General features: G+C 41.4%; 1 protein-coding gene across 2 annotated transcripts in view; it reads right to left on the bottom strand.

The window, feature by feature from the left end:
• The window catches only part of LOC115782376 (noelin-2-like), a 37,584-nt gene that overhangs the window by 6,597 nt on the left and 5,130 nt on the right, over positions 1 to 25,857 (bottom strand). For both annotated transcript variants that reach the window (XM_030732560.1, XM_030732554.1), the window contains exons 2-5: positions 20,846 to 20,995; positions 15,639 to 15,794; positions 8,952 to 9,171; positions 7,088 to 7,194 (exon numbers count right to left, since the gene is read on the bottom strand). In XM_030732560.1, the coding sequence (XP_030588420.1) occupies positions 7,088 to 7,194; positions 8,952 to 9,171; positions 15,639 to 15,794; positions 20,846 to 20,995 (633 nt within the window). The remainder of the gene's footprint in view (positions 1 to 7,087; positions 7,195 to 8,951; positions 9,172 to 15,638; positions 15,795 to 20,845; positions 20,996 to 25,857) is intronic.

Genomic DNA, 25,857 nt, shown 5'->3' with positions numbered 1-25,857 from the left:
TTCAAAGAGGTCCGGGCTCTGGGGAGGCCAATCCATGACTGATAGTGCTCCATTGTGTGGTTTTCTATCCAGGTATGCTTTTACTGCTTTGGCAGTGTATTTGAGATCATTATCATGCTGAAAAATGAAGCTGTTGCCAATGAGATACTTTCCAGATGGTATTGCACGTGGAGAAAAATCTGATGGTACTTTTCTGGTCATAATTTCATCAATTTTGAGAGGATCCCCAACACCACTGGCTGAAATGCAGCCCCAAACCATGACATAGCCTCCACCATGTTTTACAGATGGCTGTACACCCTCACTGTCATACTTCTTCCCTGACCGCCTCTGGACATATTGACAATCACACATAGAGGATAATTTGAACCAAAAATTTAAAATCTGGATTCATTACTCCATCAGACCTGTTGCCACTGATTTTCAGCCCAGTTCTTGTGTAATCTGTCATACCTCAGTCTTTCCTCCCTGTTTCCTGTCCTTAAGAATGACTTCTTGACAGCCACCCTTCCACTGAGACCATTTCTGATGAGGCTTCAGTGAACAGTAGATGGATCAATGGAAGGGTCAGATGCATCTCTCAGGTTCTGTGTCAGGTCCTTGCTCCTTTCAGTTTTTGTTAGGCCTGCCACTTCTTCTTTTGCTGTCAGTTATTTGTAGACCACAGTTGTTCATCCCTTCAGGTAGGCATGAAAAAACAGCCAGTGTCCAAAGAAAAACTTCAAAAGACCATCAGAAAGCCTGAAGAACTGTAGCTCAAGACCATTTAAAAAAAATAAAAAATCATGAAAATCTGGCTCCTTGGAGGCAAAATACAAAGAAATGAGGGGTGGTTCAAGACTTTGATATTGATACATTTAATTAAAATGTCATTAACGCATTGTCTAACACATTGTATAAGGACAGGTAATTTGTAGAACATGCCCTTTGTATGGCTCTTTACATCTTGCTCCTAAAAAAAAAAATGAACATATTTGCACTGAAAAAAATGCAGCTCCTAATTAACCTGAAAAAAAAAGTCATCAATTATGACACAGAAAGGTCTGAAAGCAGAGGGTTACAGTAAATATCAGAGGCTCCCTGAACCCGCATAATCTTTTGCCACAACTTAATGTAATGTCATGTCATCAGAAAAAAGAAAAAACACACTTCATTGGCCAATCAGATAAATGTAAACTGACCTAAGAGGAGCATACTTGAGCTTTGATACAAACATAGTATATTACTGTAACTGTAATTTTGGCTTTAACAGGGAGGCGATGAAGAGAAGATAATTTAGGAGAAATATGATTTCTCTTTCTGGCTCCCCGTTCCTGCCGCTGAGTTTTCGATCACCTGAAGGCTTTCCGTGGAGCTTTTAAAAGAACTGTAAACTGAGGAAATACAGCAGTGCAGCCTAGAAGCAACAAACGCATCGACTGGTTTTTCACCATCACAGGATGTTCCCACACAGTATGTTCCCAAAACAAGAAACGCTCTACTGTAGCATTTGCACAGTGTTGTTTCCAGCAGGATGATCCAGATCAACAACTACAATTATAAGCTAATCTAAGATTTAACCCTGACCGAGTGACTCATAAGGGACCACTGCTACTGGGGAATTATGCACTAGAAATGCCTGACCTTTTTTCTTTTTCTCTTCTTCTTCTGCTGCTGCTTTCTCTACTTTTCTTTTACATTTTTCACCTTCACCATCACCTCCCCGGCTCCCCTATTAGTCACACTCCACTGTTGCTCTTTTGATCAGTCTTCTCTGCTTCTTCTTCTCTTTGTCTCCCCACCACCACCCACCCTTCTGTTCACCCCCGTTTCATTTCTTCTTTCCCCGCCTAACACCTCTTCAGCAACAGTCCTCACCCCCACCCCACACCACCCCCCTCCATTTGCTGTGTCTCTCTCACCTTCTCGCTCGTTCTCACACTATCAGCTGAGGCATCTTGACAGATCAGGGGATATCCACACCTCAGCAGCTGTTCTCAAATACAGCGACAGGTGTGTCCATGCGTGTGCGCACCCACATTTGAGTGTGTAACACGTGCATATGCATACACACACACACTGACACGCTGATGAGCTAATGAAGAATTCATAAACGCCAAACTGGCACCCTGTAGTCATGGATACCAAAGGATGTAGGAGAATGACTTTACTCGTTTTGATTCGCAGTGAGTGAATGAGTGCCTGTGTGTGTGTGTGTGTGTGTGTGTGTGTGTGTGTGTGTGCCGTGTGTGTGCCGTGTGTGTGCTGCATGATAAAATAAAAGGTCGTCCAGCCTGTGAAATCACTGGGTCTATTTTAACTGACTTGTTAAAGAGGGGGAAAAAAAAAGAAAAACACAGGTAGGTGATGTTTGTGATGTTCAGTATGTGCACTATTACAAACAAAGCCTGATGAAATATTATCAGCACCTGTAGACATCATCGTTTGGATTTTTATCTGCTTTTGATGAGACAGGAAAGCGAACAAAAAAAAAAGAAATCGATGCAATAAGATGATTGTCTGTTAGTTCGCTGGCATAATCATGAAGAATAACAGCTTTAACAACAAGAACACAATGCCTGTCAAAGTCACATCATCTTCCTCACTACACCCACACCAGTGCCTCTCTTAGGTTTGATTGAAATTAACACAATGTTGTTTAGCAGTCTAAGGCGGTAAACAAGAGTTCAGCACACACCAGCGCTATTGTGTGCTTGGTAAATGTTTGGAAGAAAAGTGAATTTGCATCATTAGTGTGCTGAATTTGCATTTAAGAAAATTAATAAATCGCTAGTTTGTCAGACCGTGTTTTTTTTCCCTCTCTGGAATTTAATGTTTCACACTTTGTTTTCACTCCCTGATTAGTTTAATTTTCACTTCTTTGTACTTTAGCTTTCACTCTTATGCGCCCAAAACTACTGAACTTGGTCAGGTTTAGTAAAACAAAGTGGATACAATTATTTTATTTTTTTTGGAAGAAAAAACAGTCAATTTTCCTTCTAAAAACTAATGTTGACAACATGGATAAAATTTTTGTAACTTTCATTTAATAGAAGTTTAAAAAATATAAATTTTATTTAAAAAATTACTACTTTATAAGTTATTGCACAGAGCATATTTGCATAAAGTCTAGCTGAAAATGAATGCATAGATGCAACATTATCTACCATGTCTGCATGAGTCCCCTAAAACCTCTAGTCTGGTTTCTATGCAATGATGAGCTTATCTGTACTAACTGAGTTCAGCCCATCATGATGCAGTTTGAGCTAACAGCTGAACAATAGTTACATTAACTTTTAATTACAGTAATGCAGAAAGAGAGAAGACTGGCAGAAGTATGAAAACAATGAAATGCAGATGCTACACGGCCAGATTAATGGCCTCAATATTTATCATTACAAGTAAACCAGATTCAGTCACACCACAGTCCATATTACATTTTGGTTCATGTAAGAAATGTCTGCCCAAATCAGTATGCTGTGTTTACGTATACACTCACTGGCCACTTTATTAGGCACTGCTCGTAATTCAGATATTTAATCAGCCAATCATATGGCAGCAACTCAGTGCATTTAGCCATGTAGATGCGATAAAGCTAATAGGCAACATTGCCTCAAATAACAACTATTATATCGTCACCCTCATTTTTTTTTAGGTTTTTCAGAAAACATAAAAAACTGAACTGAATATTGAAAATATGATAATTTAGGCAAGAATAAAAATTTCTTTAAAAACAGACTTGGACCATTATTCTAGGAGGGTGATGATATGCAGGTGTACAGAACAGCATCCCTGAATACACAACACATCCAACCTTGAAACAGATGGGCTACAGCAGCACAAAACCACTCCGGGTGTCACTCCTGTCAGCTACGAACAGGAAATTCAGGCTACAGTTCACACAGGGTCATCAAACCTGGGCAACAGAAGACTGGGAAAAACTTTGCCTGGTCTGACGAGTTTCAATGTCTGATGCAAATTTCGAAGGTAGGGTCAGAATTTGCGGCAAACAACATGAAAGCATGGAGGCAACCTACCTTATATCTTTTCAGGTTGCAGGTGGTGTAAGTGTGTGGGGGACATTTTAGTGGCACACTTTGGGCTCCTTAGTACCAGCTTAGCATCATTTAAACACCACAGCCTACCTTAGTATTGCTGCTGACCATGTCCATCCCTTTATGACCGCAGTGTACCCATCTTTTGATGCCTGCCTCCAGCAGGACAACACATCACGTCGCAAAGCTCAAATCATCTCAAACTGGTTTCTTGAACATGACAGTCAGTACACTGCACTCAGACGGCCTCCACAGTCACCAGGTCTCAACCCAACAGAGCACCTTGGGGAAGTGGTGTAATGGGAGATTCACATCAGGGATGTCCAGCAACTGTGTGATGCTATCATGTCACTGTGGACCAAAATCTGTGAGGAATGTTTCCTGCACCTTGTTGAATGTGTGCCCTGGAGAATTAAGTTAATTCTGAAGACCAAAGGGGGTCCAACCAAGTATTAGCAAGGTCTATCTAATAAAGTGCTTGTTGAGTGTATTTGCATGTTTACATGGCATAATACTACCAAGTACAACAATCACAGCTGAGCTTTTTTCTTCATGACATGGAAGCAAATCCTGAAGCTCTTTTATGAACCGTGTCTGCAATGTTCATTCAAGTGAGTCATCTTGAGTCTGGTTTTTGGTTCTCCTTTAACACATCCATAGAGTCTGTATGCAGTGTAACTCAACAAAAAAAAATGTATTCACCATTTAACAGCTGTGCCCTTTACAACTGTGTACAGAATAAATGTTTTTTGTGCCAGTGCAGGAGTAGCTGTAAAATGCTAAATGCATTTTTTTTTTTAAAGTCTGGCAAACACATCCAAAAATAATTACTTCAGCTCTGCAAATGCTTCATGAGGGAGGAAATGTAAAGGAATGGATGATAAACATTGCCGTATTTGCACCACAGAGCTTCATAAGGCTGAAAGAAAAAAAAAAGATAAAAGCGATTGCAGTTGTTTACAGCCTATTATAGTTTTACTGCCTTATTTAAAAATACAAATGTAGAAAAAAAGATACAGTGCATTCATAAAACTACACTTTTTGTGCTTTGCTACACTCAGATCTGAGAACATCAACTACTGTACAACATTAAAAGACTAGGGTGCCGTTTACACGAAGCCGTTTTCACTGGAAACGGTGTCGTTTTGATGCGTTTCAGCCTTTCGTTTACACGATGGCGTTTCAGAAACGATCCGCGTTTACACGAGGACATGTGAAACGATGAAAACGATGTAGTTCCCATGCCAGGCCACAAGTTGGCGTTGGTTTTCTCTTTGCAAAGTTTGTTTACGCAAGACGCGCATGCGTGGAGTGACACAGTAGGTAGTGCGGCAAATTGTTCATTACTTACAAAACGGCCAATGTGAGAGGTTTTGTGTGGACAGATGATGAGGTTGGATCGCTGCTGCACACAACGCTGAATTACAAAACGGTAAAAACACAGGAAAAGCATAAGAAGCACTCGTGAATCCGCGAGTACTGTTTATCAGTTTGCGCGTGCGCGAAAAACTGGCCGTCGCAACCATAGTGCGCATGTGCGAGTCGAGCGTTTTCAAATCACCCCGGTTTCAAGTGTTTACACGAAAACGCAAGCCGGTGCGTTTCTGAAACGCTCCACTCTGGACCCCGTTTCTGAAACACATCGTTTTCACTCTGTTGTCGTGTAAACAGAAGGGCGAAACGCATCAAAACGACACCGTTGTCGTGTAAACGCAAGGCCGAAACGCATCAAAACGACACCGTTTCAAAATGAAAACGGTCTCGTGTAAACGGCACCTAGAAAAAGCTTCCTGTTCTTGGGATAAAGGCCCAAACAGATACGGAGACTGAGACGGAGCTGCCACCCGTAACTACACCAGTCACACCTGGAACTGGGAAACAGGCAGCATTAACTGGGATACTGCTGCTGTGTATAGCTCCTTCTCATCACCAGGGAGACATTCTAATAGAGAACAGGCAAGGGTCACCATGGCGATATAAATCACACCTGGCAACTGGGAGACAGTCGCCTTGACAACTAGCTTAATATGCACTCCCTGAACAGAGTGTGTGTTTGTGTGCGTGTGTGTGTGTGTAGGAAATAGATGAAGCTCGCAGTGAGCGGAGACAGAGTGCACACAGGAGTCATGTTAGAGGTAAGGCTGAAAGAAACTGAAAAATACATCAGCAAAAATACAGAACCGGAAAACTTTATGACCACTTTCACTTGCTGTACTTGTCGTGTGCCCACATAAGCACGCAGTCTCGTTTTGATCATTACACTGGCTCACATCAAGTTCACTTCCTTAGCCTACAGCTAAACGTACTGTAAATTTAAGCTCACACCATTTCTTCATACTAAAAATTCAATTATAAATTTCTTATGCTTATTGAAACTTTAATATGAGATTCATGTAAGCCGTCAGAACATGATGACTACAAGTACATGCACACATATTTGCATGCCCATTTTTGCGGGGACCCTTGTTGATATCATGGCTGACAGAGAAAATACGAGGAAGAGACACTCACTCAAAGTAGAGATGCACTGAATGCAATTTCAAAAACCTGAGTCTGATTTTCTTTCTAAGAACGGAGAATTTAATCTAAACATATTTCCCAAACATCAGCAGGTGGAGCGATGCCCCTATGACACCTGAGCCGAGCAGGTCACGCGTGAGTTGGAGCAAATAAACGCTGAAATACAGGTGGTTTGACAATCTCTCTTTCTTTTTTTGCGTTACAGTAATTTAAGTTAAGCTTGTCATCAAATTTATTTATTTATTTTTTTTAAATCAGATTCCAAACATGCCTTTTTCTGTCTGAGTTACCAGTGACACCTCTGTCCACTTTAATTTAGATAAGAGGTCCTGTGAGGGTTGTAAAAACACAGCATTTGAGGCAAGACTTGCTTCTACAAGGACTTTCCCAGAGCCAGATCACTAAATACCCAGCTCCTAACCCAAAACTTATTCTAGCCTCAACTGTAAACTAAATTTCAAAAAAAGACTGAAAAAATAAATAAATAAACAAAGAAAATCATGAAAAAAAGACAAAGTATACTGTACACCTACCCTGCTGTCAGAGCTGGGAATCATGGCGTCTGTCATCCAAGAGCCAAAGCGGGATCCTGAGGCTCTCACAGTGATGGGGTTGCTAACTGCGGTCAGACGACCACAACCTGTTAACAAATGATGAATTTATCATGTAAACTCTGCAGCGGAGATCCAGTTTATGCATTCAGCAACTATATAGAGAGATGAGGCACCAGTTTGTGCTCATATTTTCTGGTTTGCAGTGAGTAATGCTCGCTGCCAAGGTGACTTGGCCAGCTGGTTTACGAGCAGCCATCACCTGCCACTAGTTTTAACTCATTTCAGCAATGCTTCACCAAAACTTGAAAATGTGTTTACGCCCCGAGCATGAGCTCTGAAAGAACAGTTTCTATTCCAATAAGAGATAACACAGAAGTACAATTTTGAGAAAAAAACATGTGTTTGAGGGGCATTTTAGTATTTTAGATAAATAACTTTACAGCATTTTTGTTTTCATATCAACTAAGTGAAACTGGGATCTCACAGTGATATTCAAATGCAAATTTTTCTGACTATAAAACACCATCTTTAGGTTTGAAAAGTAGTTGTAAAAGTGTAGTTTGGAGGCTTTTCAGCAGCTTGGATTAATATCAGTTATAATGGATTTCGACAGAGATAGCTGTTAATATCAGAACCGATGTCAAAACATTCACACAAATATCAAAACGCACTTCCACAGCAGCATCCACTTGTATGCGTTCTACAGACAGGCTCATTGTGTCCCAGCTTTTCAATTTTCATGCGCCTAAATAACCACACTTCTGTTTCGAGCCTCATGCCATCCTTTGCTAGACTTTGTTGTTGGAGCACTCTCTGCTGCTCTTAAAGCAGTACTTTGACATTTTGTGGAAAATATTTATTCACTGCCTGGTGGAGCGTTAGATGAGAAAATCAATACCACTCTTATGTCTGTCCAGTAAATATGAAGCTACTGCCAGCAGCCTAGCTTAGCACAAAGAGGAAACCGGGGACGTCCATCTGTTTCCCCCTATCTGTCTCTGCGTGTTACTACCCGACTGCTATCTGCCTTATATTTATTGAACAGACATCCTCAACGGACAACTCTCACCAAGTAAATAAAATAAGGATGCTTCCTAAAATGTTGATCTCCCTCTTTAATCCTAAACTCAATCCCTAATGCATCTCACTGATGTTTTTAAATACGGCTGGTATTTCATGTGCTTTAGAGAAAGCTGCACATATCTGGAGTGGTAATTAAAACTCAGTTTATACTCCCCTGATTCCCTTTGTTCCTTTGCCAGTTTGTCCTGTTCAAGTTTTCCAGCCATCTTCCTAATTGGTATTCCCAGTGTTATCTTTTTCTAGCTCAGATTTTCCGTATGTATGTTTGTGTATGTGTATCCTTGTGCTCCTAGAATGACTGCAGCCTGGAGTTAATCTTTTCCTGTATGTTCTGTGTTTGGGACCTCTTTGATCAGTTTCTAGTTGGCTAGATGCTAGTTGGAACCCTGTGGTAGACCTGACTTTGCAAATTGGCCCTGCTTTGAGTACGGCCATGATGAAACTTGCTACTATTTTCTGTTACACCCTTCCTTCCTCCCTCCCTGTGGTACATTTCCATGTTTTTTAAACTTCACTCCCCTGGATTATAACAATATTCTTCCTGTTTATAATAAAATTTTTATACAGCTATTTTTGCAGACTGATGAGTCGTTGTTATAAATAAATCTTCGAGCGTACAAACTTGCGGAGTGCTCCTTTAAACCGCCTGAACCTCCTGCGGTTCGTGTTCTTGACTTTCATGTTCAAATTACAAACCCATGAGTTACTTTCAAAGGCAGCACAAGTCATACTTTTTTATTACTTTCCTCCCAGCACATACCCAGTTTATTCATGCAGCTGTGTAGCCTGGTCTCCAGCAGTAAGACCCTCTGCTGAAGCTCCTCGTAGTCGTACGCGCCGATCTCTTCTTGGATGGCTGTCAGGACGATTGACAGGTTGAGCAGCTCCAGCCGTAAGGTGGCCAGCGTCTGCAGATCCAGTCTGTACTGCTCCACCACTGACAAGAGGGGCCGTAGCTGAGACATCTGGCCCTTTAACTCCTGCGAGTGCATTAAAGAAAATGAGAAAGATGAGTGGGAGAGGGGCAACACTCTGATGTGGTTGAATTGGTAAGACCATTTGCAGTCATTATTTTTCTCTCTCAGCTGCTGTAGCTTGGCGTAGTGCCGCTCTTCCTTCACAGTCATTTGAGGCAGTTTGTGTGTCCGGTCAGGGTGCCCTCTGAGGGTGGACCTCATCCCATCATATGTAACTGGGTAGGGTTAAGGTTTTTTTCTCATTGAGCTGATTACGCTCCCCGTTATCCTTCCATTGTGCCACCTGCGATCTGCGAATGTACGAGGCCAAATTCAGATCTATTCACCTGCCTCCTTTTCTTCAGTTTTCAATGTCAAAACTGAGCACATGTAGTTTCAGCCAAACCGTGTGTCACAAGGCAGCCGCCCGATGTACAGTAGCTGTTGCTAATGAATTGTTCATTGGAGAAAAAATGAATGAACTGAAACATGTAAAGCTCTTTTTTTTTGTATTGTTTCAGTACAGTGTTCATTTTACTTGTTTAATTCTTTCTACACATTTGGCAGCTGCTGTGGTGCACATCATATTTAATTTCTGCCTCTGTCGTCGCATCTCCTAGCTCTCTGAGGAAGGGACGTGAGCGAGGGAAGCGGAGAACCACGTTAACCGAATGGAAAGCACCCCCAGAACATGCTAGAGGGACTGCGCAATCCATCTGGCCTGAGAATGTTTCACAGTCCCACAGGAGGTGATGGAAGATGTGCTGGAAGAGAGTACGTCTGGGCAAGTCTTTGCTGGCGATGTGACCCAAATAAGGAGCATAAAATGGATGGAGGAATCTCTCTGTTTTAATTTACACTGGATCATTTTGAGCCAGTACTGATGTAGAGGAGAGGACCTTATTTTTGTAATCAGCTTTTTAAAAAATCAGCATAAATATGGATAGCATATGAAGCAAATGTGTGGCTTGCAGCTTGAGGAATAAGCAATTTTTATTGACTACTTTTAGGTCTCTGTTTTTAGCTTTGATACTGTAATGCAGCTTCATTTTAACCCCCCCAAAATTTAAAAAAAAAATGTTTGCTGAATTGAGAAAATAGTTGGATTTGATGTGGAAAAGAGGGAAGGATAAAAAGAAATGTCAAAAGCAAAGACAAAAATCACCTTATCATCTTCTTAGAACATCTCTGCACCCCCGCACACAAACAACATATCCAGGAAACAGCCAGCAGTTGGCAGTCAGTCAAACACTTTATGTGTCTAATCCCTCCCCTGCTGTCTTGAAATCGCGACCTGAATACTTTTCCAACATCACTATAACGCATTTTCCATTTTTTACATGTCATAAGAGCACAGTGTGAAAACTCGGCAATTCCAGGCAGCTTTAATTTAACTACATCATCACCACTGATTGATATTGGCAGTATTCTTTGCATATAATTGCAAGCTGATTAAATATTCATTAAAACCAATTTTGACAAAATGCCAGAGGTGCCATGGTTTGTTAGATAGTGAACACTTTACCTGGCTAATCCCTCCCCTGCCACGTCTCCTCCTTCATCTCAGTTTCTCTAATCTCTCCCTTCCTGATTTACACTTTTATCTCTCCTTCAGTCTCTGCTTAACCTTTACTTTCCCTCTTACTTCACTTTGCACATTCCTCTCATCTCTCCCCCCCACCGAGAAACATTTATGTGCAATAAGGCTTCTTTTGCTCCCTCTTTCCACTCTTTTCTCTATCATCTCTCTGTTTATGACTCTGTTTGACTTCCAGTTCTCCACCCCACCCCCCCACCCCCCTTGTTTCCTTCCTCCATGGGTTAAAAATACTGTTTAGTTATTGATAAACTTACTGAAGTTCCACATAAATATTCAGGAGTCTTGCCTCTCAGTGCAAAGGCAAAAGCTTATGACTGTGAAAACCCCCCAGGAGCAACAATCTCACTCACACACACACACACACACACACGCACGCGCACATAAACTAACTATATAAAAACTTAAAAACAGACCCCCCCCAGTTGTTAAGATATGCTCGGCAAGAGATGAAAGGCAGAAAGGATTTATGGGGAGGCGGTAATATGCCCTATTGGGGTAAGTAAGGGTTAGTGTGTGTGTGTGTGTGTGTGTGTGTGTGTGTGTGTGTGTGTGTGTGTGTGTGTGTGTGTGTACAAAAATCTGTGTATACAGTCACAGTGTGGTGCTTGTTTCCCTTTTTGTAGACAAAGTCCACATAAATTAAATATTTCAATTTCAATATGAAGTTTAAAGCCACCGTAAGGGTTACAGTTAGATGAGTGAGTTAGTGTAGGTTTATTTGTTACTGTCCCCAGTACCCACTAAACAAAGAGAGTAACTATTTATCCTGGAGACCACAAAATAATACAACTATATATCATAAAAGTATCATAAGGCAATCTAACCAATAAAGGACTGTAAAAGATCCAACTGCAAATTTTCTATTATTAACATTTTCTCAAAGCTGAGCAAATATTTAAAAAAAGCTCATCTAACCCAAGACATCAAGTGTCTGAAAATATACTGAATTAGTAGTTTTGACTACAGCCACTGCATTTAAGCAATGTGTCCCAATCTGTACAGATACACACATGTGTATCCGTGTGTGGCTAAGACCACCTCTCAGTTAGGTGGCATGGTGAAAAAGTAGTAGTAGTACCTTTCAAGTAGAGGATTGTATGTTTTAATCCAAATTAGCACAAGCCTTATCTCATTAGCCATTAGAATAAGACAACTGAAGTGTTTTCAATTTAATTAGTACTTTTTAACTTGAACACACGAGTAGATCGATGATCCTAAATTTGATTTTGTTTGAACCATGTTGACACAACAGTTCGTTGTTCAGTTCAGTCAAAAAGGCCTTCTAGTCAGTTACCTTATTTCAAATTTTCACAGCTTTTCTTTTTCCTTTTTTTAACAGTAAAAAAAAACAGTAAAAAAAAAGGAAAGAGAGTAACTATTTATCCCCCCCCCCCCCCCATGCAAATGCCCCCCCCCCCCCCCCCCCCCCATGCAAATGTCCTTGCAGCTGGTTGGCTTATTGTTGTTTTCCCCCAACTGTCCTTTTTTTACACTGTGTAATAAAATCCAAATAATGTAATAAAATCCAAAAGTGCTTTTGGACCTCTGTTCAGTTCATACAACATCTCTCATACAACATGAGTGCCTGAGCATCACGTTATTGTTTTATGCTTGCTGTGGGATATTTTAGTGGAACATTTTGACGTGTCAGGAAATTTTGCTGATTTACAGGCGAGGCATGTTTAAAATAAATAGTAGTCAGCCTTCAGGTAAATCGATCACATTAATCTCTTTCCAATGAGAATGTGTTTGCTTTAGTTTCCATTCATTTATCCTTTAAGTATACCTTTTAAGTAAGGACTGCAAATGACTGTATTTCAGTGTAAAGCAACAACTGAGACCACACGGTATGTTCAATTTTCTAAAGCTCCATAAAAAGAAAACAACAGCATACCCGATTTATATTTGGCTGCCATAAGATTTCCTTTTAGTGAAGAGCTGTGAGCCTCAGAGCGCTCCCTGGAAGTCCTGTTCTGACTATTTGCAATGCATGCTTTGTCTCCCCCACTGTGTGAAAAAGGTGACATTTTGTTTCATTTTCAGGAAGAGGATGCAGACGCGGGGAGCCAAATTTGCGCTGTGTGCAAGCACACAGTACCACAGTTAAGGTGTTTGAACAAGTGTTGTTCTGCAGATGCCTCAGAACTTTACAGCACAACGTGACAGTTTGGCCCCGTGAACTAATTCACAGTGCATAATGTGTGCTGTGTGTAAATGACCTTTCAAAATGACAGTCATGCCACCTTTATTTTTAAGCTTCCTGGCTCTTGCTCAGTGGATAAGAACCAGGATTGGTCTTGTTATGTTTTAAGATATGCCCAGGATATCTCTGTTTGCTGTAAATATTTATGGTTATTGTTTGTGTGTGAATAGGGTGACAGCTTTTTCATTATTTTCCTGTTTGGCTCTTACAGTGTATTTGAGAATACAGCACTGTGTGTACCGACGCCATGAGTTTTCATGAACCATCAGTTTGAGAATTGACCATGATTCTAGCTGGGAATGCCTGGAAAAACAACAAACATGCTCCTGGTTGTGTTAATTAACTTCTGGAACAAAGTCCTTTGGACAGACGAGACCAAAGTGGAGATGTTTGGCCATAACGCACAGCACCATGTTTGGATCAGCAAAAACACTTCATACCAACTGTCAGTTCTGGTGGCGGAGGGGTGATGATTTGGACTTATTTTGCAGCCACAGGACCTGTGCACCTCGCAGTCATTGAGTCATTGAGTTGACCATGAAGTCCAAAGAATATATTCTAAAGGATTCTAGAGTCAAGTGTGAGACCAACCAAATAAGTTTGGTTGCGCCGCAGGACGGCGTGAGAGCTCCAAGTAAACTCATTTCATTGTAATGTTGAGCCTAAGTTAACTTAAGCATGACAAATAAAACTAAAACATCTATCTGACAGCCAAAGCTTGACCCAAAGTGCGTCATGCGGCTGGACAATGATTTCAAGCACAGCAGCAAATCTGCAACACAATGACTGAAAAAGTAAAGAATCTAGGTGGTGCAATGGTCCGGTCAAAGCCCAGACCTCAACCTGACTTAAATGCTGTTGTGGGACATTAAGAGAGCTGTGCATAAAAACCAAATGCCTGCAAATCTTAATGAATTAAAACAGTGTAAAGAACACTGGGCCAAAATTCTTCCACAACAATGTGAGAGACTCATAAATGATACTTGGGGAAGTGAGGTGGAAGTGGTCTTCAACCACAGATACCTTGGTGTGCAGCTCAACAGTAAGTCTCCAATATGGAGACGGTGCACAGTAAGGAAGAAAGGCGACTTTATTTCCTAAGGGCATTCAACATCTGCCAACTCTTGCTGTGCAGTGTCTGTCGCACTGTGGTGGCCACTTCCCTGTTTCTTTTACTGTGGCCTGCTGGGGAGAAGGTGTCCGTACAGCAGAGAGGAACAGAGCAGAGAAACTTATCAAGAAGGCCAGCCCTGTGGTCAGGTCTGAACTTGGGACAGTCCAGCAGGTGGTAGAGAGGAGAATGCACTCAAAGCTGAAATCACTTATGATCAACCCTGCACACGCACACCATGTCCAGGAGGTTGTGCACAGCAGCACCTTCAGTCAAAGACTGATTGCACCAAAGTGAAAGGCTGAGCAAGTCTCCTTTACACCAGCAGTTACCAACAAGACTGTTCAATGCAAAGTGATTTTATCCACATGTTTGCATATTTGCGCATTTTAGTTGTTGGTTGTTTTATTTATGTATTATTAAATTTATTAGGAATTATAATATTGTTTTGCTATTTTTGGGGGTATGTGGTGTTATGTCTCTGTTGGCACTGCCGTGGAAATGTAATTTCCTGCAAAGGATTAATAATGTAGATTACTACTACCAAATTATGGGGAGTACTTTGTTTTTCACGGGACAGTGAAAAAGTCTTTGAATGCGCCTGATCCAGACAAAACTGCTGTTGAAACAGCAGCTGAACAAACCCTAGATGTGGAACCAACCAACATATCAACCATATTTAGCCCATTTTTCACCTATCTTTGCTCTGGATGCAAATCCCTGAATCGCTGCTTAAAGCTGCATCCGTGTGTAAACAGTGTGCTGGGTTTTGGTAGCTTTACTTCAGTATCATTAGGAGTTATAAGCTGCCAAATGCAGTCGTTTCACAGCTGATTTAACTGTTTAGATCATTCAGCTCTCCCTCCTGAGATCCACAGCCTGTCATTCTCTGTAGCTCTTGAGATAATCTTTCACTAACCTCCCCACCCCCACCCCCAGTTTTGTTGTTGGCACAGATGCCTGCCAGTGGCATCATGGCAGAAAACACCGAGCCTAATGAGATTAGTACTCCTAATTTAGGAAGTGAAATACGTTCAGATTTCCCTCAATAAAAGCCAGTACTTATCCAGGGAGGTAATCTTATCTCCTCTCCTGCAAATTTAAAGCACCGACAAACAAACTGAAAAAAAAAAATGTTTGCTGAAAATGTTCTGTGCTTTTTTGTGTGTGTGTGTGTGTCAATATTATTCAAATTTGGTCATTAATATTAAAATTCAGACTCTTTCCAGGCAGATTTTTTTTTTTCTGACAGTTTGAAGCTTTAATGTGTGCAGTGATGCTGCAGTTTTACTGGCACTTTCAGAAAAAGGCTGTGCGACACTTTAACACAGCAGACATGAAGCCAGCAAATTGACAGCTTCAAGATAAGTTTTGTCCTCTTGATGAAAGATGCTCGCGTGTCTGAGTGCAGGCAAGAAACTTCAGCTTGGCATGCGTGAAATCAATGTTTTCACACCAAAGGTTATATGTTCCCTGCAGCGACTGTCTACATTGTATGTGACTTGATGTCTGTGTGTGCATGCGAGTGTGTGCTTGCGTGCGTGCATGTGTGTGTAGGTGTGTGCGTGTGTGTTTACCTGCAGGCTCCTAGCTGTCAGAGTGCGGGGATTGGCCACGTAAGTGTGTAAACGTCCATCCACTCCTCTCAGCAGTGGCTCAGAGTCTCGAACATATTGCAGGTCTCTGGATGTCCGCAGGTCAACCACCTCCATGGACTGACTCACATTCTGAACCTGATGCACACAAACACACACACGCGCAGCTGATATCATGAGTGATTATTATTTGTCCCCTCCATTGCTATAAATATTTATGATTGGATTTGGCTGCTGTCTGATTACTGGCACCTGTTATTTGTTTTCCAAACACCTGTTGTTTGCCTACAAACATGGCTGTGTGGTGAGATGATGCAAAAGAAAGGGCTAGTTCACTGAATTTTTAGCCTCCCATGATATCTGAGCATTGCAGAAAAACAAAATATTTTATCGGTCTAGGACACAGCTTTGTTACTCTTTGACTTATTTAGAGACAGTGAAGAAAATGTGCATCAAAACAAATGTTATATTTCAAAAAATCATACACTTACTATTTTCAGTGTGTTCACATTGACAGGGTCAGCTAGAGTGGTGTAGTACATCTAAAAGTTGATTGTGTGATGCTGCACACTTCTGCCCCTCGGTATCTTTACTACGTGCTTCAGACACAGACAGCATCTCGCACATCATTTATCTGTTCTTCCGCACAAAATGATCCCTGTGAGCACCGACTGTTCCAATCAGAGACGATATCAGCGGATGATAAAATGGCGATAAAAATCTATTTTTAAAAAAAACTGTAAAATGCAACATTGCTGCAAATAAGACAAGAGATTAATGCTGTAGAAAATCATTAATCTGGTAATAGATGCACATTAGAGCTTTGAAACTTTAACCTGGATCCATTTAAACAGGTAACTGTCCCACAGCCTAATAAAGGAGGCTTAGAAATCACTTTAGTTTGTCAGCAGATGAAATCTTATCGATTGAATGTATGTGTGTGTGTGTGTGTGTGTGTGTGTGTGTGTGTGTGTGTGTGTGTGTGTGTGTTCTGTGCTCTAGTAGCTGCAAATCCAGCAGTGTAAAACAGAAAACAGAATCAAGTATAAAAGCATTTATACATTTTTTTTGTCACCAAATGAATACATGAACACAGTCTGAGCTGCTTTAACTTTACAGCTGTGCTTCATTCATTACATTAGAGAATTTAAGATAGAATATAAGTAGAGAATCTATATTGTGCTTAAAGCATACTGATTTTAAACCACAGTGATTCGCCAGGTAAAAAGAGAGCTGCACTGGTGACACAGAAAGCTCTGATGTTCAATTCGACATAAATCACTAACCCATTAATCACCCCTCAGGTGATGTCATGGCAACTACGTCTTTTATTCCTTTGTACTATGGGGATCTGGTAGTATCAGGGGGCCACCAACCAATAAGGAGGAAGTAGGAGGAGGAAGACATGTTGTCGGTGCTGATAGTGATGCCAGTGTTAGTTAACAGCTGCAGACATTTCATGTGTTGTGGCATTCTTTGCTATTTATGTGTTTTAAATTTTCATTTTCATTGAAGAAGAATTTAGCTGTTATTAAGTACTTCAATACAGCTTACTGTGCTCAACTTGTGACACTACCCTATCAAAATTCATACACTACACTAGAGGTTTCTGTGTGATGCTATGTGAGTATTCCTCGTGAGTCGTCTCCCATAGTGGACCTGATAAAACCACCGTTGGTGAACGAAAAATGTGTATTTCCCCACCCGATTGGTGAGTGGTTCCCGGAGGTTGGTGGAAGTCGCTAGGTGAAGACAGTGGCAAACAGTGCTACACCACAAACCTCCTTGCGATTGCACTGGTTGCCTGCTGTTTGCATGGAAGACAGCAACTTGTCTGCAAACACTCACAGACTTCTTTCCTGGTGGCAGTGAAAAGCGCGATACAAACTGTAAACGGAGACCAGTCGCCTTCAAAGTAAAAATTGTGCTTCCAGCATGTTTCAAAAGGCACAGTTTTTTTTTTGGTCTCCATTTACAGTTTGTGTCACACTTTTCACTGTTTCACTGCCAGTCAGAAAGTAGATGGCAAGTGTTTGCTGATGTTTTCCATGCAAACTATACGTGACCATGGCAATGTGCTGGCAACCAAAGCACTCAGGTTTTCACCAACCGGTCAGGGTATACACATTTTTCCCTAGCAACTGGTGGCTGCAACAGGGTACCGGGCCAGTCTCTAGGCCTGTGTGAGCAGAGCCTTATTCACCTTACCCTCTCCTTGATATTCAAGTATTCACTCACCCATCCAAGTCATTGAATTCAGGTGTTCCAATCACTTCCACGGCCACAGGTGTATCAAACCAAACTCCTTGGCATGCAGACTGCTTCTACAAACATATGTGAAAGAATGGGTCGCTCTCAGGACCTCAGTGAATTCCAGCGTGGTACCGTGACAGGATGCCACCTGTGCAACAAGTCCAGTCATGAAATTTCCTCTATACTAAATCTTACACAGTCAACTGTTAGTGGTATTATTACAAAGGTGAACCAATTGAGAATGAGAGCATCTCAGCCATGAAGTGGTAGGCCATGTAAAAATCACAAAGTGGGGTCAGCAGATGCTGAGACGCAGTGCGCTGAGGTCCCCAACTTTCTACAGAGTCTCTCACTGCACACCTCCAAACTTCATGTGGCCTTCAGATGAGGTCAAGAACAGCACACAGAGAGCTTCATGGAATGGGTTTCCATGACCAAGCAGTTGCATCCAAGCCTTACATCACCAGGTGCAAAGCAAAGCATTGGATGCAGTGGTGTAAAGCATGCTGCCACTGGACTCTAGAGCAGTGGAGACGTGTTTGCTGGAGTGATGAATCATACTTCTCTGCCTGAGTTTGGTGGTTTCCAGGAGAACTGTACTTGTCTGACTGCACTGTGCCAAGTGTAAACTTTGGTGGAGGGGGGATTATGGTGTGGGGTTGTTTTCCAGGAGTTGGGCTCGGCCCCTTAGTTCCAGTGAAAGGCCCCTTCCTGTTCCAATATGACTGCGCACCAGTGCACAAAGCAGGTCCATAAAGACATGGATGAGCGAGTTTGGTGTGGATTGCACAGAGTCCTGACCTCAACCTGATAAAACACATTTGAGCAGAGACTGTAAGCCAGGCCTTTTCGTCCAACATCAGTTTCTGACCTCACAAATGACCTTCTAGAAGAATGGTCAAAATTTCCCATAAACACTCCTAAACATTGTGAAAAACCTTCCCAAAAGAGCTGAAGCTGTTATAGCTGCAATCATATTAAACCCTGTGGATTAAGAAAGGGATGTCACTCAAGTTTATATGTGTGTAAAGGCAGATGAACAAATACTTTTGGCGGTATAGCGTATGCGGTTAGTGGTGGTGGGACTGCAAAACCTCAATAGTCTATATAGTGTACTTCATAGTGTTTACATGCAACAAAGAGAGAAAATCTACAATCAAGCTAGCAACTCTGTGAGAATGTAAGTGTGGCACCGCAGTACACTGACAGAGTGATGCTTGGAGTTAAGTTCTACCAACAAAATGCAAACAGTCACAAATGCTAACATGCTGGTTTTTGGCAGATTTAGCAGATCTTACAAAGGGCAAGATGAAAATCAAAAGGATCACCAAAGTTGGGGTCCTTGAATATCTGCAGCAAGTGTTACAGCAATTGTTCCAAATCAGTCAAGATACTTAAGTCTCAACTAAAGTAGGGGGCTAAGAGACTGAGGCCCCGTTTACACAAGAACGTTTTCAGAACGTTTTCAAAATCAAAAACATGATGCAGTTTCCACTAGAACGTTCTCATGTAAATGTTTTTTTCAGCATAAAGTAACAGCAACTTAAACTGTCTACAGTAGGGACCTTTAGATGATCCAAAATAAGGACACTTTTTAAGGAAAGTATTTTTGGCAAAAGATTTTTGTAAACTGTGAGCACCACGGTGGGGGGGGGGGGGGGGGGGGGGGGGGGGGTGATGAAAATATGCTTTTAAAATTAAAAGCAATGTTTAACATCCCTAATACACTGCTCAACAACATGATGCAAAGACACAGTTTATAACCCCCCCCCCCCATTACTCTCTCTTAGATCTCATTAGGTCCATTTAAACAGAGGTTTCTCTCCTTTACTCTCCTGCTTTAAAAAGCACACCCCCTCCCATGCCTCTTCTCATTACCCAGGCTGAAGGTCTAACAGATACTTGAAATCTCTTTCAATATTGAATGAAAAACAAGTGTTAAAAAAATCTATTATGAAAATGACCCAGATATTCAGGAGTGATATGCAAACAAACAAACAAACCCACCCACCCACACACACACACATCTCCTGTACAACACATTCTGTGGAGGCCAGACAAGCAACAACAACAAAAAAAAAAAGAGCTCACACCACTGCACACATGCACAAACACACATTACCGCTCACAGCAGGATCTAGGTGTCACTTCCAGGGACATGCTGAGCTGATTAAGATTCATAAATACAAAAGACTCCCAACAGGAACAGAGTGAGGAGAGAAGAGGAAGTTAGTTCTGATAGCGTTCATCCACATTTTCTCATTTCTCTCTCGTTTTGTGTGACGAGAGTACAGGATGTAACAGCACCAGTGAAGGACAAAAAGAGTAATAATCTTTGTGATATTACCATTGGTGTGCTCTGGTTTTCTAAGGCTTTGGTGGGAAAATGCACCATCGTGTTTGTGGCTTAGAATAGCGGATGCATTCGGAAATGCTTGCTTGCTTGATGGTGTTCAATAATTCATCAATTTCTGTCACAAATCACTTGTATTACCCTCTCTTAGGACACATACATAAACTGAATAGCCACACATACACACACACACACACACACACACACACACACACATATAAACAGTTGCAAGCACACAAATGGTCCTATGCTGAGCTGCACCCACGACATAGAACAACGTGTTTCTTTCCCACCCATCTGTCAGTATTTCTTTCTTTGAGTTTAAACTCTTTTGGCATGTTGAATGACTGGCAGTCTGTAGAGGATTCGGCTACTGATGTATCAGGAATACATCTGTCAGTGAAGCCTGTGTGTGTGTCTGTTCATGTGTGTTTCTGCAAGTGTCAAAACAAAGAGACAGTCCAGTGAATATTTTCATTCCAGTACGCTGCCTCTACCCGCGTGCTGCAAGTCAATGCTGACCACTGAAACGTGCAGGGACGCGCTCAAGGCGCGAGGCAAACACTCACAAACACACACGCACCTGCTCAGTGAGCAAGCGTAGCTGTCGACTCCGTGGGTCTCGTTTACAGAGGTTTCGTGCCGGAGCGACCACCGTGCACACGCACCTGCCGTCAGGATCTGAGGCCGTGCTGTACACCTGCCAGCCTTCCTCTGAGCCGGGGTACAGTCCCTGCACACAGACATGCCCCGTGTTAATGAAGTCACTGCGGGATAACACGTGAACAGAAGAGAGGTTGAGCAAAGAATAGCACACACACACACAAAAAAAGTGTTTTATTTGCTTCCAGTACTGCTGGTTTTGTCACAGTTATTTGTGTTGAGGCCTAAATACACAGTTTAGTTTGAAATTTAAAGACTCTTTTTTTAAAAATTAATCTGCAATTCTGCCAATAATTACTTTTATAGAATATTCTCAAGGCAGCACAAAGTTAACCAGTAAGGAAATGCTGCCGATGATTGATTGTTTAAATCGATGGCACTGGCAAAAAGTCACTTCATCTGGGTTTTTATATTAGACAGTTTCTTTAAGCAAAGTCATTTTGAGTTATATATCTTTGTGTGATGGACAGTTTGTTGGACATATATTATAATGGGCATTGCTTTTACATTTTATGGACAAAGGAGTGTCAGACTCATTTTCATTCATGGGTTACATTCATCCTCACTGCATCTCAAGTGGGCATACGAAACAGGAAGACCATTGCTTGGGATAAAAAGTACAGTTTTGAAAACATTCACATTCAATGTATCATTTATCAACAAAACAGATGATGTGCACCTTGAAAAATAAGCTAATTTACAACAAGTTGGAGTCAAATTGTTATCATTGCAAATCAAAGAAAATTCCTCAGCACTGCTCTTTTTGCCTCAGCTACATCATGTTGCCGTGGCATGGCAGGTCATGGGTAATGTCAGTTCAATACGGAGCAATCATTAGGAGGAACTGAACATGCTTTATTGATATTCAGAATTTAATTAAGTTATTTGGCGATTAGACTGATGGCACATCCTGGCAGAATGGAATGCCTGCAGTGATAGGAATTAGAGCAGGACAATCCGGAGTCTAGACGCTGGTGGAGGTGAAGATAAAGATGGAGGCTTGGATGGAGCACTGAGTGACTTGGATAAGGTGGAGATGGGAAGGAGGTGGGCTGCTTAAATGGGGCTGCAAGTGAGAATGACAGGTAGGTGGTGAGATTTAAGGTACGCAGAGTGGAGGCTGACTGGTTTGAAGAAGGCAGGCAGAAAGATGACTGGGCTAGAACAATGATGAGAACTTTGAGTTTGACAGCATGGAAAATGGAAGAGACGCGAAGAATAAACTTGCAGCTGAACACCCAGGAACGCAGATGAGAGATTACAGATCTTCCTTATTGAGCTTACACATAAGCTTCATTAAAAAGACCAACAATGGTTCAGACGTCTGGCTCAGAGGTCAACATCAGCAAAACTGACATTTGACCACACACAAGTTTGACATTTGAAACAATCAAATCAAATTGGGAGGGATTACATGGTTTACATTGAATGCCACTTTGTTCTGCATGCTGCAGTCAGGTAGCAGAAAAAAGTTGCAAATGCACCAATACATGAAGCCTATTAATAAAACAATGCCCATTTGAACATCCTGCAGAGAGAGAGCAATATTCTGTCTTGTAGTTCTATTTACGGGTTCATCCTGAGAGACACATTTTGCTCTTTAGCTGTGAAAATAGCATACAAATGGTTTGAAGGTTTGAGTTTCTTTTTTCCTATAAGAAAAAAAAATCAGAGGTTCAGTTATTTGTGATTTGTTTTTCTACTTTGTAAGTCTGATTTAAATTTAGCTTCAAAAAAAAGCCTCATCCAATTCAGAAGAATCAGAAAACTGGATACTACATTTAGATAGAGATTAAAACGAAGTATTTGAGTGCTATAAACTCACTTGCACATTTTGGCATTATATAATAATAATAATAAAAACCAAGAAAACAGAAACCAAATAGACTAATCCCAATTTATGTTAATGGTTGGGGTTTAAACAAACAATCACAACAGCCAGCGTAGGTGTTCGGTTGTGCACTGGTGTGGACTGTTAGAAGGGTAGAAACCATCTTTTGTGCAGATTTGTGGGAGCTCTGGGGAGTCTGACTTTTTTGCCAGAGAGAACAGCAGTTCAGTCTGTGGAGGCAGAGAGTGGAAACTCTCCAGTAATGCTGCTAGCTTTCCTGGACACAGACATGTGGGAGATGTCATAGCTGATTTAAGCAACAAATGAGAAATGTCCAATTTGGACATGGATGTCTGTGCTGAAGTCAAGCACAATAAAATACAAAAAAACAAAAAAACACATACACTCTCCTTATGACAAACATGAAAAGACACTTAAATCATGATACGCATCCTGTCGAGATTACGCAGAAGTTTACGTGCAGGCTATAACGATAAGAACATGAAAGGAAAATATCTATTCACCCTTATGACTGCAGTCTGACCTGAATGAGACTGAGAGGCTGAAAAGAAGTGTGCTGGCTGAAAATAAAAAATACATGCAAAAACACTTCAAAGGCCATGAAACCGAGATTCAACAGTGACTACATTCTTCAAAAAAGAAAAGAAAAGAAAAGAAAAAACCCTCAGCATGTTAACCGCTCGAATCTTTTTTTATTGCTACCTTTGCATCAAAATATAAGCTTTTCTTTTTCTCCCAAATGATGACCGTGCGTCTCCTCTGCTCTGTATATATGCTACGTCTACTTTCATCTTTCATCACACATTGTAAATGGGAGGCGGGAAATGTATTCATCCTTAAGGGAAGCAGTTGCTGAAGCATGTGATTCAAGGTAAAATAATTCATAACACCCTCAACGGTGATCAGGGCGACTAAGGGAAAATGTTTTTTTTTATTGATTTATAGATTCAATTAAGCCTCACTTTTTTTTTCTTTTTTTTTTAAAAGGAGCGTTGGTAATATTCCGACATTTGAAAACAGTACCCAGTGGGATATGATCTCGATGATGATATAAATTAGAGCCTGACCGCGATATTGGTGGGGGCCGATATATCGGCATCAGCATTTATAGTGGAAGATCAATGAAAATTTAAAAAGTGAGGAAGAGATGGGAAAAACATGTTATTAGTGTTGCTGCTGCACAGTTTGTCCACCAGAGTGCACTCTGAAACTTCCCTGTTGGGAAAACGGGATTGAAACAACAACCCTAACCCTAACCCTTAAATTGCATCGTCGCGTTATCTTAGTAAGGACTCATAAATAACCACACTAACAAATGTTAAGGGAATCTGTTTGTTTCCTTTACCCCCCCCCCCCCCCCCCCCCCCCCCCCCCCCCCCCCCCCCCCAACCCACTGGATTTCTTTGTAAAGTGCGAAAACTGGAGAAAACTATCAGCTGTGGCTGAATGTAACTAAAATATATTTACTCAGAATTTACTCAAATACTGTGCTTAAGTACATATTTGAGATCCTCCTACTGCAGTGGAGTATTTCTCTTTCATTGAACCTTCTACTCCTACTTCACCACAGTCAGAAACAAATATTATGCTTTTTTTTTTTTTACTCCACTACATTTATCTGAGTATAGTTACAAGTTATTTCTCCAACTGCAATTTTTCACAGCCTTCCTGTTCAGTAAAAACTATGTATCTCTATATTTTAAAGTTTTGCCACAAACTGGAGGATTGAGCTATCCTAGGAGAATTTTCTTCTCTATATTATGTTAAGAAAACATAAAAAAAAACAAAAAAACTTGGATTAGCTAGAAAATATTGTTACAAAGCTGAAAGCAGGGAAACATGAAAAGTTGTAGTAATGTGGCTTTGTTTGGGTGTTGTACAGGTGGAGGAGAGATCTTGACCATTTTGTTGATTCAGTGGTTTCAGGTAGCTGATAAGAACGGAGAACAGTAGTGTTAGCAGATTTTTTTTCCTCTGTGGATATGAACAATTACTTTTATCTGCTCTGTGGATCTATTTAATAAAGCAAATCCACTTTACCAACAGGCGACAATAATTAATAATATGAGTTGGCTACTAATACATGGCTCAAAAAAATTAAAGAAAACTTTTTAATCAGAGTTTAGCATCAAGTCAGTCAAACTTCTGAGATATTGATCTGGTCAGTTAAGTAGCAGAGGGGGTTGTTAATCAGTTTCAGCTGCTTTGGTGTTTGTTAATGAAATTAACAACAGGTGCACTAGAGGAACAACAATGAGACAACCCCCAAAACAGGAATGGTTTACAGGTGGAGGCCACTGACATTTTTCCCTCCTCATCTTTTCTGACTGTTTTTTCTCTACTTTTGCATTTGGCTAGGATCAGTGTCACTACTGGTAGCGTGAGGGGATACCTGGACCCTACAGAGGTTCCACAGGTAGTCCAACTCCTCCAGGATGGCACATCAATATGTGCCATTGCCAGAAGGTTCGCTGTGTCTCCCAGCACAGGCTCAAGAGCATGGAGGAGATTCCAGGAGACAGGCAGTTACTGTAGGAGAGCTGGACAAACAGGGCTGTAGAAGGTTCTTAACCCATCAGCAGGATCAGTATCTGCTCCTTTGTGCAAGGAGGAACAGGATGAGCACTGCCAGAGCTACAAAATGACCTTCAGCAGCCACTGGTGTGAATGTTTCTGTCCAAACAATCAGAAACAGACTACATGGGGTGGCATGAGGGATGGACATCCTCTAGTGGGCCCTGTGCTCACTGCCTGGCACTGTGGAGCCTGATTGTCATTTGCCATAGAATACCAGAATTGGCAGGTCCACCACTGGTGCCCTGTGTTTTACACTGATGAGAGCAGATTCAGCCTGAGCACATGTGACTGATGTGAAAGGGTCTGGAGAAGCCATGGAGAACGTTATACTGCCTGTAACATCATTCAGCATGACCTGTTTGGTGGTGGGTCAGTGATGGTCTGGGGAGTGACGCACAGACCTCTGTGGGCTAGGCAACGGTACCCTCTCTGCCATTAGGTATCGGGATGAAATCCATTTTCAGACCCTACGCTGGTGCAGTGGGTCCTGGGTTCCTCCTGGT

Source organism: Archocentrus centrarchus, chromosome 1 (assembly GCF_007364275.1).
Source record: "Archocentrus centrarchus isolate MPI-CPG fArcCen1 chromosome 1, fArcCen1, whole genome shotgun sequence".
Taxonomy (NCBI): domain Eukaryota; kingdom Metazoa; phylum Chordata; class Actinopteri; order Cichliformes; family Cichlidae; genus Archocentrus; species Archocentrus centrarchus.
This window is presented reverse-complemented; position numbering and strand designations above follow the sequence as displayed.